At 40.7% G+C, this 16945-nt stretch overlaps 1 protein-coding gene across 1 annotated transcript in view; it reads left to right on the plus strand.

Moving 5' to 3' along the window:
* Positions 1 to 9134: 9134 nt before the first annotated feature.
* The window catches only part of vldlr (very low density lipoprotein receptor), a 50820-nt gene continuing 43009 nt past the window's right edge, over positions 9135 to 16945 (plus strand). Inside the window, exon 1 of the mRNA XM_079449282.1 lies at positions 9135 to 9494. Coding sequence (XP_079305408.1) covers positions 9428 to 9494 — 67 coding nt within the window. The 5' untranslated portion in view covers positions 9135 to 9427. The remainder of the gene's footprint in view (positions 9495 to 16945) is intronic.

Consider the following 16945-nt stretch of genomic DNA (forward strand, 5'->3'; position numbering starts at 1 on the left):
AATGTTGGAAAAGTTGAAATTGGAATGCCTATGATATGACAGCATCGCTTTTGAATTCTCTAACTCCCCAGAGAGACCTCCACCCCATACTGGGCATGCATACTCAAGAACTGACCATATAAAAGTCAAATATATTTGTTTATATATTTCGTTTTGATGGTTCACAGTTTGGTAATGAGATCTGCCAATAATCTACTGTAAAACTAGGCTTTGCTTTTTTGGGAACAGCTTTTACTATAGCCTTCTTCCATTGTTGTGGAAAAATGTCATGTTGGATGCACGTATTGAAGATATAACATAACACCGGTGCCAACTCTACATAAAAAGTCTTCAGCACCCAGGAAAGAATGCAGTCAGGACCAGCAGCCTTTATTGCATTCACTTTACAAAATCTAGCTTTGACTTGTCCAATACTCAGAGGAGGTACACTGCAATTTGACTTCTTCCAAAGATCTTTAATTTGAACAGTCACCCAGGGCATATCTGTGTTTTTAATAACCTTCTTTATTGGAACTGTTTTATCCTAGACGGATATGACAGTTGAGGTTAAGGCACCAACCATCAGGGTCTGTAGCTTCACGAATGTGAGAAAAGTCAGTAATGTTCATAAGGAGACCCAATTCCCTGATTGTCTCAGGGGTACGTTTTCTATGATAAAGGCAAGGGGAGCAGGGTGTGGACCGAAGGTGGGGAGGCTTTACTAGGATGCTAGACCCCTGAGGGCAAACCGAAGAAACTGTCTGCCAGGGGAGAATAGAGACAGGATGTATGCGTCCTTCGGGTCGATAACCATGAACCAAACCTGGTGTGGGACGGACTCCAGGATGCGCTTCTTTGTCAACATCGCAGGATGGGGCGCAGCCCCCCACCTTACTGAGGGATGATGAAGTAGGGGATGCTACCCCAAGACACCTTGGCCAGAGGGACAGGCTCGATTGGCCCCTTCTCCAGAAGGTTGGCAACCTCGGGCCGAAGCATGGGAACGATCTCGCCTTTCAAACCGGATCGCACACCAAAGGTGTCTCTCTTGGACCACAAGAGTTGACATCGTCAGATCCAGTGTGTGTTCCGTCACTTCGGTCGCCCGGAGAGCTAGGTCTCTGGCAGTGCTCCCTACTGCTCCCCAAAAAATTTATAGGGGTAACGTCCTCCTCTGCTTCCCCTACGGTGATGGAGAAACTGCTCAACAACAGCACATAGTCCACAAATTCTGCTAGTGATCCTTGAGGACCATTATGAAGAAGCTGTGATTGCAATTGTTCATTGAGTTTAAAATGATAAATTATAATGATAATGGCCTGAATACTTCAGCTGATCGTGTTGACTGTTGTAACAACCTCAGCTCCTCCGCCGACCACAACCCCTGTATCAGCTCTCTCTCACCGCTTCATCTGTTTACTTTCACCAGACTTTTGATCAAAAACATTTCCCAGAAATCCTTGCACTCCCCGCCATCTTTAATTATCCCGTACCTGCACGTCATGTGTTTGGACTATTTAAGTTTCCCCTCATGCTTTTCGCAGTGTCGAGTATTGTTGTTAACTTCTTGTCGATTCCAGCACTCTGAGGATTACTTGCCTGTATTTGGAATTACCTGTTTTTGAGACACAATTGGATGATCTGTGGAATTATGTTGATTTTGAACATTGGCTGTGTATTACTTACCTGTTTTGGAACTACAGACCCCTTCACTGAGATGGTTAATCAAAGTAGCAGGGGACCCAACCTCGGCTACATCCTTCAGCCTTCTTCTCCCATAAGCTATCCCCGGCAGAGTTAAACTATGACATCAGGACCAAAGAACTCCTGGCTATCAAGTTGGCCATGCAAGAATGGTGACACTGGCTAGGAGCCAAAACCCCATTCACAGTCATCACTGACCCCTGGAACTTAGAATACCTCAGGGATGCCAAGAAACTAAATTGCAGACAGGCCCTGTGGGTGTTGTTCTTTTCCCGGTTTGACTTCACTGTTACGTGCTGTCCGGGGTCCCAGAATAGCAAAGCAGATGGGCTTTCCCGTTAGAACAGCCCTGAACCTGAAACCTCTGATCCAGAACCTTACTGAATGTCACTGTCACTCTTACCTCCAACTAATATTCCCAGGCAAATGGCCAGGCTGACCAAAAGATCCAGGATATCGGGAGCTACCTGAGATCATACTGCCTCTCCCATCAACACAACTGGCACAGATTTCAGCCATGAGCCGAGTATGTACAGAACTCCCTACGGCAAACCTCCACAGGACTGACCCCATTTCTTTGCATACTCGGTTTCCAACCCCCCTATTCCCCTGGTTCGGACACACCTCATCAGAGCCAGCTTTCAAGCACTGGTTCCGGGAGAGCAAGAGGGTCTGGGACTCAGCCCACCAACATCTACAGCATACTGTTCGCAGATAGAAGATCTACGCCGATGCTCGCTGCCCCTCTACTCCTCTTTTATCAACTGGGACAGCGAGTATGGATGTCCACCCGAGACCTGCGTCTGCGACAACCTTGCTGGAAGCTGAGTCCCGGATACATAGGCCCATTTACGATCATCCGCCAGATTAACCCAGTTACTAACCTGCTCCAACTACTTGCTCATTGCCTGATCTCACCTTCCTTCCAAGTGTCACTACTTGAGCCCCTCAGTAACCCTCTGTGGTGAGGAAGGCGGGACGAGAGCCGTGAGGCGGGACCGGTGACGTGGGTGATAAGTGCAATCAGCTGTGTGCGCCCCGTTCCCACATATCTTACGGAGGAGATCGGGAGCTTAAAAGGACGACCGGCAGGACTGTTGACGAGAGAGCACCGGGCCTGGACATTGTGTTAAGTTTGTGTGTATGTTTTATGTCTTTATTTCCTTGTTTATTGTTTGTTTTATTAAAGTTTTATTGTTTGAATGTCCGCCGGTTCCCGCCTCCTTCCTTCCCTTCTATGGATCTTATTGCACCCTCGTCGTCCTTTAGGGTCCACTGGAGCAGTCAACCTCAGCTCAACGCCCACTGCACCAGCGCTCCCTCACCGCTTCACCCGTTCACCCGGTTGTACTGTGTCTTCTATTCTTTATCTGGGCAGACTTCAAACTTTGAAAGACGTTACAACCTGCACGTCATTTGTTTGGACTATTAAAGTTTCCCCTCATGTTTTTCACAGTGTCGAGCATTGCTGTTAACTCCTTGTCGATACCAGCCCTCTGAGGATTACTTACCTGTTTTTGGGCATTACCTTCTGTTTAACGCCCGTTTGGCTTACCTGCTTTTCCAGCACCTTGTTTTCACTTCGATGGCATCTCATTAACCACTCTTTCCCAGAATTCTGTGGTGTGCTCTTCTGTTTTGAACCCTTCCCTTGTGACAACTGTTGGATGTATTTAGTCTGTTGGTTTGTTTTTAGTTATATAGAACACTTGGGCAAGTGAAAGACCCTAAATGCCCACTTACTTTTGCCCAGGCCTAACAAGAAATAAAATTATTTCTTTACCTCTGCATTTAAGTATATTTTAAAGTATTGTAGTTTAGAATACATTTATTTATCCAGCTGTAAATTTAAAGGAGAGATTACATAATATGGTTCTGCTAATTTTATGTTAATCTTGAGTTCCTGTAAAGTAGTATAGTGTTCTTCATATCTCTGAAAAGTGTTTAGTTTTCAAATATTTACAGAGATACAGCTGTTCGATTTTTCAGAAGAAAGCCGACGTTAATTATGGCTTACAGTGTGATTGAGCCTTGCATATATGATCCAGAATTTACAAAAATAAATTTAAGATAACACAAAAGCTTAGATCAAATATTATGTACTCGAAGCAAAAGTTGTACGAATGGGGCAATAAGCCATGTAAATATCTAGCTCACCTCACGAAGGCTAAATCTATGTCACAATTTATCCTTTCTATTGTAGACAATAAAGGAGTGCAGCCTTTTGACTCTCAGCCTTTCAGTCAATTTTATTAATGCCTGTATCATTCTAGTTATATACCTCAAAAATATAGTCACATGGAGTAATTTTTGACTGTCTCAGATTAACAGAGGGAACTTCTTAATGCACCTATTGTCAGGATTTGGACACGGAGAGAACCCAAGTGCAGGCCGTGGTGAAGGGGTTGACAAAATAGATTTATTTAACACAGAACACAAAACAAAGACCCACAAGGGGGGAAAACAATAAACACAAGGGATAATAAGACAAGCAAACATGAACGTAGACTTACTAACACTAGACTAAACTACACTTGACAAAGCTACACTAGACTAGACTGGGGTGATTTACAGCCGGGAAATAAGACACAACGTTTTCCAGACCGTGAGCAATATGACACAACAGCAATCGAACACTGGAATAAAACAATTGAACACAGGACAGAAGGGCATAATATAGGGGAACTAACAAAGGGAAATTAACAAGGGACAGGTTTAGGGAATGAAACACTAAAGGGAAGCTATCGAGAGAACAAGATGGGCCGGAGAGAACACATATTATGTCGTGGCTGACAATAATATGTTTCTCTCCACACAAAGCACGTGGCTCTGTCATGATTCTACCAAGACTGACTGGGAAACAGACAACATCCAACAAAACATGGTAAATAAAGGCAGAGGCAGACAAGAATACAATACAAAAGGGTTGGAATAATAAAAACAACAAACATGGGAGGGAGGGACAAAAGAGTACAGAGGGGGGAAGTCCAAATGGGTGAGGGGTAGGTTGGGGAGTCACAGTCTGGGGGGACACTCTAAAGCGCAGAGTCGGAGGGGACTTTACTGGGGCAGGCTTGGCCGCCGGCTGGCATGTCACGGCAGAACCGGACAGGATGCCAAACAGAAGGCAGGGCTGGGTGCCGGCCGCGTAACCGGCTGGAGGGCCGCCTGAGTATTTTTCTTATTTATTTTACACCTTGGAGAAGCTTGGCCTTGGGGAACATTTTATTAAATGGAATGGTCCTGTGGCTGCGGTCGTTACCAACAGTCATAGATCAAATAATTTACTTGGGCAACAAAATAGCCCCCACTCTTAGTTTTGAGTAAATTGTATAAAGCAAATTTCACTCCATTGCTCAAGAAAATCTGTGATGATTTGAACAGGTGGATTGCTCTACCTCTGTCATGGTTGGGGAGGGTTGCTTTGATAAAAATGAACGTTCTGCCCCATTTACTATATCCATGTAACAGAACGGGCTCGTTCTGAGGATGTAAATAATTGACCAACATAATTTAACTTAAATCAAGGAGATATAATCCACAGGAATTAAGGAACACCCAGGGTTTAAATACATGGAGAAATAATCAAGGGAGGAAACAGGTGAGGAGCTAACTAACAAATTATGAACACAGGCTAAGGAATACTGAAGACAAAAACCACCCTCTCCAGGAGGTGCATCCTCACGCCTATACCGTAACAACTGGTGGAGGGGGGGTGGGCATCCTAGAGGCTGGGGTAGGGAACACAGCACAGGATGGAATGGGAAGCCTCCAGGACGGTACTCCTGGCACCAGGGATGATAGGGGCCTTGGATGCCGGGAGCTCTGGTGGCCTGGAAGGTGCAGGCCGCTCAGGAGACCTAGTTTCGGCAGCCCTGAGGAGATCAGATGACGATTAATTTGATCCAGAATGACCTCGCTCATGTAGAAGCAAGTGCTATTCAAGTCCAGGAAAGATTGATGAACTCTACGAATGGTCTTTTCCGCAATGCTGCTATTTTGACCAAAATGTCATCTCATATACTTTATGTTTGGTCTATGTTTTGTGCCCTATCATCACCATTACTACCTATGAAAACAATGATTAAATTACTTCTAGAGCACAAAATTGATCACAATGGGATACAATTAATCAAACATCTAGTCACTTAATTGTGCACTCAAAATGCCACCATATGGTTATGGGCGTCTTTCAAGTTCATGTTTTCAGTTGATTCTTGAATGTTGTTATGGACTGCGCAGCTCAGGTGGAGGCTGGCCTTTCATTCCAAAAGAGAGGAGCAGAATAAATAAACGTTTTTGCGTGCCACATTGAGATGTAGCAAGACGTCTCTTACAGAGCATAAATGATGAGAGGGGCGTAAACCTGTTGGAGTGGGTTCAGGTAAGAGGATGAAGTTTCCACTTCTGTTCCAAAGGCCAGTGTCAGTGACTTTAAGGTGATACTGGCATCATTTACTCACCCTCTTGTCATTTCAAACCTTTTTTCTTCTGCAGAAAACAAAATAAGATATTTTAAAGAAAGTTGGTAACCGAACAGCAATGGCTCCTATTTACTTCTATGGTATGGACACAAAACCAATGTAAGTGAATGGGGGGCCAGACAACAACCTTCTTCAAAATATCTTCTTTTATGTCCAGTGCAAGAATGAAAGTCATCGGGTTTGAATTGACAAGAGGGAGAGTAAAGTGAATTATCACTTCTACAATTGGCCAATAGAGTGATATGATGAAGGGTGTGATGTAAACTCCTTTTGGTTGATTAAAGACCAAACGTGCGGGCGGTGCTGCATTCTGGATCATTTGCAGGGGTTTGGTTGCATTCGCTGTAGTGCCAGCCAGAATAGGGCTTTTAAACAATGTATATTGTTGTATTAATACAATCTGAATTTAGTGTAAAACATAGACTGTATAAAACATGGACATAATGTCTGTGACGTCACCTGTAGGTTTGTGATAAGCATTTTTAAAGCCTGAAGGACCCTGCACACTATGCGATTTTATATAGTTATTTAAGAGCGTTGTTTGTCAAACTATAGGAACATGATCCCAGTTAAGTTCATGACACACTCTGCGATCTTACGTGTTATTTATGACAGACTGTACGATACGTACGAGAAGATCATCCGGCATACCAGTTGGTGGCAGTAATACACAAACACATCGTTTGTCAAACGCCAATAAACCCGCAGAAGAAGTTCGTCCGGAGTTTACATCATTAGACTTTGACGTTGAAGTGCATCAACGTGCAATCACGTGCAAGAACTTTTGTCCTCTGTCATGATACAGTGGTGATGACAACGTAGAACAAACGTTTTTTCTCTCTCTATAATTCAAAAAGTTTTTCTTTTTGTTGTACAGTCCACCTCGCTCTTTTCAACATTTTCTCTGTGTGTGTTTTTTCTCTGTGTTGTTGTAGCCGCATTAATTTTATCTTCACGTTCTCTGCTCATATTGGTTCCTCATTAGACGGTCGTCCTAGGAAATGCCACACTGCAGGATAGTAGCTCAAAATTTCTGACAATGCCAAAACTTTATCGGGGGACAGATTTGATCGCAGTGATATTTAATCGGCTGTCTGCGATCATGTCAAACCAACGATGCAAGACTACAGATTTTGGACTAGGATTTAAGAAATCTTTAAGGATTTTCATAATTTGTCTGAGACGGCCAAATCTTGGCAAAAATTCTACTGTGTGCAGTCACCTTAAAGTAGCAGAAAGTAGGCAGAGCAGGTCATCGCCATCTTGGTAGCGTATCACAGCGTGTTACTCCCGGAAAATCTAAAATAGGTTAAGGTATCTGGTTGCTGAAACCACACCTGCCTAACTCGATGTGATCAAGTTAGCTCAGGCAAACAATAGCTAATGCTATGTGCTACTGGTAACAGGGGTTGTTAGTCGGGGACATTGATGGTAGGGATGGACGAAATGATCACTCAGCTGTCACTCAAGTGGCCATGCCCTTAATTATATAGAAATGATCTTAAAGAAATTTAAGTATTAAAGGTCTAGTCAGTATAAATAGCGGCAAGGTTGCAAATTGCAACCAACCACTCACTCGATCCACCCCTCCCTTTTGAAACAATACGATGGCTGACAGAACAGGGTGAATTACATGCAAGGGGACCCACAGTGTATAGAAATAGGTAATTCTAAGGTAATTAAAACATTACGCTTCATTGTGTAAGCTCTTTATACACATCTGAAGACATGTATATTATATTGCATTTCTATCAATAGATCATCCCAAGAATTACATACTTTAATATAATTTTAACGGATGAGTTATTAAACAATTCACCCCCCTCGTCCCCCAGTTGTCATGAAGGACAAAATTAGCTATATATACCAAAACCATTTTTTTTGTACCTGGCTGTAAACATATTTTTTTCTGCTGTGAAGTTGGGCATTTTAACATGGGGTGTCAATTAAATTTACTCCCTTTTGGGGTCAGTCTATAGCGTTTTAAGTCACTTCCTTATTGGTTTCATGATGAGAGAGACCAGAAGGTTGCGATTCTGTGTAAAATAGACTTAAATCAGTTATAGGAATTACCCCTGAGTATTTACAGAGCTTTAAATGAGCTGTTTAAATATGAACATGTGCTGTTTGAATGATATTTTCCAGTATATTACAATATGTTATGTTTGTAGGAGATTCCCTGGTATTGTGGTGGTTTGCAGGACCTTGGTATGTTGTTGGCAGGGTGTGTGATTGCTAAGGTGTTGTTATGCGGTTGCTATGGTATTCTGAGTGGCTATTTAATCCTCTGGCACTGAGCAAAAGTAGAAGTCACAAAGCAGTCATCACAATAAATAGAAAGAACAAATGACTCTAATACTGTATGTCCAGTTGGTGATTAATGATGAATATGTGATAATTCCTTGCAGGCTGATCTGCCTGACTTCTGCTGAGAACACAGATCAATTGTACATTTAATTTCTGACCCAGATCAACTTTTGTTCAAGTAATCCTATTTTTAAAAAGAAAAAACTCTTCAATCACTGCTGTTTTTAGATGTTTGATGCACAGTTTCTGATGTTTTTGTTCAGAATGCATTGGACATTTTGAAAAGGGTTTTATTTAAATATGCAGTTTTTGTATCTGTCAAAGGGTAATGCTAGGTGTAGTTTATGGAGCACTGTATTACACATTTGTTATTTAGGTTTATTTATACATGTTTCTTTTTAATGTTTAGGTTTATTTAAAAAGCAAAGTTTGATAAGTCTTAACAAGAAAAACAATGTACACACAACAGTACATGGCGTAACCGTATAAAAGCAAAACCAACACAAATTGTAATATGCACAAACCCATTGGCAAAAAAAACTAATCTTTTGATTAATAGAATTAAAATGGTGTAAATAACGAAAAACGTGTTAATATTTTTTTATATATCAGCAATAAACAATTGTTGAAGTAATAAGCACTAGCGTGTGTGAGGCAGTTGTGGTGAAGAAAGGGTTAACAATGTGTAAATGACATGTTGAAGGAGAAAACGCCTGTGTTCGGCAGCGGCGCGGTTATTCGCTGCAGGTTTACGCGATCATTAAATTAGGACATGGATTGCGGTTCCGTAACTCGTTCGTTTGCGTGGAGAGACTGACCAAGGAACTGCATAAATGAGATAAAAGCCCCTAGAACAGGCTGCACTCTGTTGTCCCACGGAGACGACACGGCTGTGCTAGATTATCAGGGACGAGGCCACAGACCGACATCACAGCCATCAGGACTAATGCGAAATGGTCACGTCTATTTTGTGGATTCTCTGCCTTCCAGTATGTTTTCAGTTGTGTGGATTTTCCCGCGGTGAGTGTTCAATACAATGGTAACAGTGGTTGCCATGGAAAGATAATATTGCACAATGCCGCGTTCTGTTGCTGTCTTTTATTAGAGAATTTAAATTCCACGTCATAAATTACGCTGCTCAGTTCTTTCTTTCACTGTTTCGTGTATGCTATATTATTTTCATTTTCGGTAGGAAGTACATTTCATTTAATGGTTTGTTGACAGTTCATTGACAGCGTGTCTTCAGGCCCTTGCCAATGTGTACAGCAATCTTTCTTTAATCAAACACTATTCGTGTTGGTAACGTTATCTCGCCACGCGTCTCCCCTATTTTTATGTGCAATCGTACGTTTTTAGCGTTTAATATGAACGCATGCCAACGTGTCCATGCATGCGTTTAGCTGATCATTTATTAGTTGTTTATTATAGGCCCAATTTATTAAGACATGGCCTTAACATTATTTGTTTGAAATGCACGATTCAGTTTGAACCTGTATTCACGTTTCTAGTTAATAGACAATAAACAGGTATCCAGTTTAAGCGTACAGCTTTGCTCTTGGCCCACTTACAAGCTCACAATGATTAAGCTCATTTTGCTTTCAGTAGTTATATGTTTGCGTTTTAAGTCCTGTGCTGTCAAACCATTAAATAATGTTGTTGGGAAATTGTGTTTACAGGAACGATTTGTAGTATAACATTTGTGACTACTATAGTAATTTCATAATTTAACCGTGGTATTTGTAGTAAAACTGGTCATACAAATTGTGTATGCTTTTATGGGGCCATTTAAATATGGACCATTTTTTATCTTCATAATCTATGCCTTGGCCAGCTACCAAAAACACTTGCAAGGGTGGGTTAATTTTAGCTTGTGGTTTCCAATGTGGAGCGGTATTTCTGTTTAACCACAACAGTGTTTTTACATTTATTTTACTGTTGAACAAAATGCATAGCCTTGTGTTGAGTTGAGATGAATTTAGAGTTCAAGACATTTTAGATTACTAATTGGTTGTAATGAGACCATTCTGTGAGAAAAATCGAATACCCAGAAGTACCTTATGACAGTGGTTCTCAACTATTTTGGCCACGTGACCCACATTTTCCCATGACCCACTTATTGATATATGTGACTAATACTAACTGAAATTTGTGGTCAATATGACTCATACTGATGATTGAAAATGAATTGTTTAAAAAAATTGTATTCCGATTGTTCTGCACAGCGCTTAATGTAGTTAAACAAGTCGGTTTCTGAACTGTCTAGCTCCCGCACACTTTAATCAAAAGTAAGGTCTGAAGACAGAATCCATGTTTCACATGGCAAACATTCAGAGAATTTGTTTTACCTGAATTGCAGCTGGGTGTGAATGTGCTCAAAAACATGTTGCCTTTTCTTCCCCAACAAGTGTTCCGCACATGCACCTGACATAAAGGAAAAATCCTATCCAATGAAGTGTTTTCCTTGTTAACGTCTATCTTTTGCGGTGTCCTATCTTCTTTGAAATACTTATGTCCAATTTGCAATGTAATGGCTCATTTGAACGGATTCATTTTGTTGAAACAACTCTTATATCAAACACTAAGCTCACAAGACTCACTGACTGAACCCATCAAATCAGTCACTCAAAGCACATCAGAACACAAGTGTGCTTGGACCATTTAACAAGAGTGGTTGGTAAGCAAGTCAATGTAAAAATTATTTATGACAATATATAGTAAAGTAAATATATAATATTTAGTTACTTTTGAGTTTTGAGATAGCTAATTTGATTTAATTTTATGTGGTAAAAATAAAGGCCAGTGGCAAATTTACAGCTTTTTGCAAAGAGTGCAACGAAGGAGCATTGTGGAGAGTGACGGGTTATATTTGTGTCGGGTTATATAATTTCATAGCCAATATATAACTTGAATAAAAAATAACAACAACTGTATAAAATAAAATGCATTTCTTTGCATTCATTTTGGATTTATTGGGCTCGCAAGTTTTAAAGCAACAACAAGCTGTTTTATTGTAAGGTTACCCCATGTGGTTGATTAGTGCAATTGTCTGATACGTACGTCGTATATACTGTCGCAAAGATTCCCCGGTGCAGCTCAATACGTGTGAATTTGATTACAAAAGCTGATGTAACTGGCTTATGAAAGGCAATGAAGAGTCATGAGGTGAGGTTAGAAAAAAGAATCACTAAAACTTCATTCAAATACATTAATAAATAAATTAGAAATTAAAACAATGATGGTTATTGATGTATCAATTTAAATTTTATATGTAAACTCTCTTTCAACGCTTTACCTTAAAGCTACCTTCTTCCTTTATTTGTTGTGAACAACTCGTATAAGAGAACACAATTCCTTTAGTATCAGTGAGTGTTTTTGGGCACGTCCTTTTTTTGTTTGATGAACATTCTCTATTATGCTGCTGGCTCTTTAATAGTGTTCACACCAAATGTGGTAAATCGCGCTACTCACGTTACGCTTGGACATTTTGAGTTTACTCGCTTCATTTGCGCTTGAAATTCACTTCACAACAGTCTCGAATTTACGGCATGCAAGGGGCTTCTGCCAGGCGGCTCCAGTCTCATTGCGAAATGGCTGAGATGGATTTTGTTGAGAGGGTAGCTGTGCTTTGTGCTATGGAAGGCTGAAAAAGAGTCCATTAGATCCTTAGGAGGCGCAGTCCTCCATAGTTTCGAGTTTCTGCCTCCTACGTCATAATCAGCCCCCAGCGCACCCCACCCCCCTTCCATCCGGCGTGTCAACACAACACACGCACAGACCATAATGTCGTGGCAATGCTTTAGCTAAATTATATTTCCTGAATTCCTCTGCGGTTAGTTTTGATTTAAACGTCTCAACTCATTCGTACAAAGACTAAAATCCGTCACAGCACATCCTAACACGCTCACGTTGTGCGTGTATGCTTGACTAAAATCCACGAAATGCGCACCTGCAGATCAGTAATCTTGTCTTAATATCATGGATGCATGAATGAATTTATCTGCTTCTCTGATAGTGACAACATGACGTGGTTTAGATATATTCTTAAAATGGAAAAGTGCAATTTTACAGGTGTTGGCGACATGGTTCTAAAATGACAGATTACCATAGAACAATATAAACATAGTTTTCCTGTAGCTCTGTGGTAAGAGCATGGCGTAAACAACTCCAAAGTTGTGGGTTCGATCCCAGGGGATTGCACCTGCTTAGAAACAAATGTATAGGATGATGCAATATAGGTCGCTTTGGATAAAAAAAAGTGTCTGCCAAATGCATAAATACAAATGACTAAAACATCATGATTCTTTGCTGACGACGAGGGTTTTATGGAACATCTGTCAATAGTTCAGCAGTATTCTTGGTTATGCATGGTGGTTTTCGATCCAATAAGTAACACTTTTTTATTTTGTCCGAGTTCAGTAATAAAAAGTTGTTACTCATCCAGTATATATATAGACTATGCATTCCATTATTCTGTTGAACTGCTGTGTTTCGTGAGGCTTTGCGGAAATATAAAGTTGAGTATCATCAGCATAACAGTGAAGGCTATATCTGTGTTGCTTTATTATATCTAGACGTAGCATGTATAATATGAAGAGCAGAGGCCCTGAGACTGAGCCCTGTGGTACACCGTACTGGATTTTGGTGACACCTCATTGTTTATTGCTACAAATTGAAAAGGGTTGGATAAGTAAGATTCCAATAATGCTGACGATTCTTATGTAAGAGGGTGCTGTGGTCAATGGTGTCAAATGCAGCACTTGGGTCTAGCAGCACCAATAATGTGTCCAGTGCATAGTGATTGGTCGAATACTGCAAGCCTGAATGAAGACGTAACGCCCCTTACCAGATTTGGAACATCAGGTTCCAAAGCAATTGTACTGATAGGTACGCCCACTTTACTTGCGTATACATTTGGGCGGTCTTAGTCAAACCATACCTTAAACTGACGTAGATTTGTGGGGGGATGGTTTCACGAATCGTTTCAGGCAGGACTGGGTGAGCATTCACTTTTAGATAGTGTCGGAACAAATTATGCATTCTTAAATTTTTGCTATTTTACGTGTCTAATACAGGCATGGGCAACTTGTAACACACCAAAGACACCAAAAAACGCGTATTCGCGCCATATGACCCCTTTTAGGAAATTAATGTGACAAGGGGTAAGACCAGAGGTGCCCAAACTTTTTCCTATGAAGGGCAAAAAAAATTATTTGACTGAGGACTGTGGGCCGAAATATCTGTGAAATATACCAAACTGTATAATATTTAAATTAAAGTTTTATCCCATTTATTTATGACTTATTTAGCATTTGATAAAGTAAATACATTACTCTGTGATTTGTATAATGAATGCAGTTTGTATTCCAAGGTTTATAGTTCAATGAAATTACAATTCAATATTCAATAACTTGCATTGTACACTATATAAAGTACTTTCAGAACATAGAAACAGTGCCATGTACAAAGTTGTGTACAATTAAAACACAGAAACAGTCACATATACAAATAACAATTCAAATTGAGAAACGGTGCAATTGAGTGCACATGAAATCAATTCCTAATACAGCTAATCAAGCTATAATAGCAGTGTAGCCAGTCTCTCCTCTAATGAGATACATGAAGCTGGTCCTTATTTTTCAAAAGTTTTTCTATATTGGGCTGCAGCTGACTTACTGACAAAGTCAGTACATTATTTAGGTGAGAGTCAGTTAGTGAGCTTCTCAGTTTACACTTGTTCACATTCATCAGACTAAAAGTCTGCTCACAGAGGTAGGTGCTGCCAAATAGAGACTGCATCACTTGTGCCTGTTTGCACATCTTTGGGTACCTGTTTGCTGGGACACATTTGTAGAACGGTTGGGACCTGAACTTGTGTTTGAGTTCTGAATCACACTAAAGGTCAATTAGTTCCATCTGAATATCATCACTGACTGTGTCCACACTGATGGTGAAGGGTTGAGAAAACAATTCAAAGTCAGCGGCACTGTTTCTGAAGTCCTCAAAGCGACGGTCAAACTCCTGGATAAGATTGCTGAGAACAGCATCGTACTCGGGTACCTTATCTTTCATCATTCCTGCCTCTCTAAGACAGGGAAAATGAGCCAATATACCTGAATTTAAGGATAGAAGAGAGAGAGAGAGAGAGAGGGGAAACAGTGAGAGACGTGTAGTAGTGATTTGAACGATATGCAGCAGGTATGTAAAACAGTGACAAAAAGCTTAAAGACAATACACAAGTTAAAATAACTTTATAAAACAATTACTAGCTTTATTAGCAAATATATTAAATAATACAACTGATACCACTGGATATGCACTAAATACAAACAAAATATAATTATTGACTGCACATAAAATGGTTAATATTATAACTTTGAATGTTACCTGCTGAGAGTTGTCTTTTGAGCAGCAGTAGTTTTTGTTTGAAGGCTTTGACATGATCGAAAAGCTGGGTAATAATCTGGTCTTTTCCCTGGAGCTGAACATTCAAAACATTAAGCAGCTCTGTGATGTCCACAAGGAAAGCAAGGTCAGAAAGCCATACTGGTCCATTGGCACTTGGAAGTTACTGTTCTTGCTTTCCAGAAAAGCTCTGATTTCATCCAGCAAATCAAAAAACCTCATGAGAACTTTTCCTCGGCTCAGCCATCTAACCTCCTGGTGGTACAGCACATCACCATATTGCGCATCCATCTCGTCCAACAGTACCTTGAACTGCCTGTGAGTCAGCGCCTTGGAGCGTATGTTATTCACAATTTTGACGACTTCACGCATCACATCAACAAGCCCAATGGATTTGGCATATAGCTGTTCTAGCTGTTCTACAATACAGTGGTACTTCACGATTTCCCCCCCACACTCATGGACTTTCTGAGACACCAAAGTAGCAAGGCCACATTTCTTCCCTACCATTGCTGGGGCTCCGTCAGTTGTAATTCCAGCCATATTCTTCCATTTTAATTTGTTCTTTCTTAACACGCGCTCAACCGCAAAGAAAAGGTCCTCACCTTTAGTAGTCCCTGAAAGAGTCTCTGTGCCTCTTGTGTAACTTCAAAATCTTCATTTACTCCACGTAAAAATACCAACAGCTGTGCGGAATCTGATATATCTGTGCTCTCGTCGCAAGCTATTAAAAAGGCAGAAAAGGCTGCTGCCTTTGCCTTGATTTGCTCACCAATGTGCTCTGCCATGTCCACTATGCGTCGGGTAAAGGTATTCCTTGACAAGCTGATTTGCTAAAATGTTCTTATTTGAGAGGGGCATACTGCTTCTGCAGCTACTGCAAGGCATTATTTGACAAACTCTCCAGTTGCGAAGGCCCTTCCACCTTTAGCAATTAATTCAGAAATTTGATAGCTGGCCCGTGTGTTATTTTCTTGAGCCAACGAAGGACGTAGCAGTGTAGTCTGCTCCGATCGAAGTTTAGCAGCCTCTTGCTTTCGTGCCTCTCCGCTGTACTTTGAGAAAGCCGAAGAATGTTTTGTTTCATAATGACGACGAATATTGTACTCTCAACACAGCGACTGACTGTTTGCAAACTAGACACACTGCTTTGAATTAACCTCAGTAAAAAGAAAATAGTTTTGCCAATTTGTTTTAAAATGTCTCTTGTCTGTGTGGCACTGCCGCCCTCTCTCCATTATTAATGTAAACGTTCCTTGTCGCAAATCGCGCCGTTTCTGCGAGTCATATTAGGCATGTGCAAATAAGAGTCAAATTCGCTTAATCATAAATAATTAATCCTTTAATTTGACATCATTGTACATTGTCACTCAAAAACATGTCATGTAAAATGTTAAAATATTATGTCAAATCAGAAATTAAAATCTGCATGATTGCTGTCTTTTTACCTCTCTTACCATATATGGCATTGCGGGCCAAAATAAAGGTCGCAGCGGGCCAACTTTGGGCCCTAGTTTGGGCACCTCTGGGTTAGACGGACAACAAACGTGTATGTTGAAATCTGCCACCAATATAAAGCGATTGTAGTAAATATAAATTTTGCAGATGAGTTCAGTGCAATGTATTTAATCCTTGGTAGAGTGCGGAGGACTGCAAGTCACCCCTAAACACACAGGGCCATTTCAGGTTAAGTGTAGAAGCTGGGCTTCAAAAGTGGAAGAGGCTGTTTCAGGGCCAACCAACAGTGTGCTGAAGGACAGCTCTTTCAAATTGTTACTATCCCTCCCCCGTGTCCGCTCCGGTGAGGAGAATACTTTTTTTTTACATGAAAGCATAAAGCTTCAGGGCATTTCGTATATGCCTGTGCTGCTCAATGATCCTCTCAGTCTGCTTAAAATAATGTCAGATGCCTTCACATCTGAAGGAGAATCTCATAATTTTTTATCTCTACACCGCTCGCTAAATTAAATGCACACTGTCATATGACAGTATACTTAATTAAAACTTTATTTTTTAAATGATGCATTCTACAATGCAATGAGCTATATTCACGGTCATTCTCTTAAACC

The sequence above is a fragment of the Barbatula barbatula genome (genome assembly GCF_947034865.1).
Source record: "Barbatula barbatula genome assembly, chromosome: 24".
In the NCBI taxonomy this organism is placed as follows: Eukaryota; Metazoa; Chordata; class Actinopteri; order Cypriniformes; family Nemacheilidae; genus Barbatula; species Barbatula barbatula.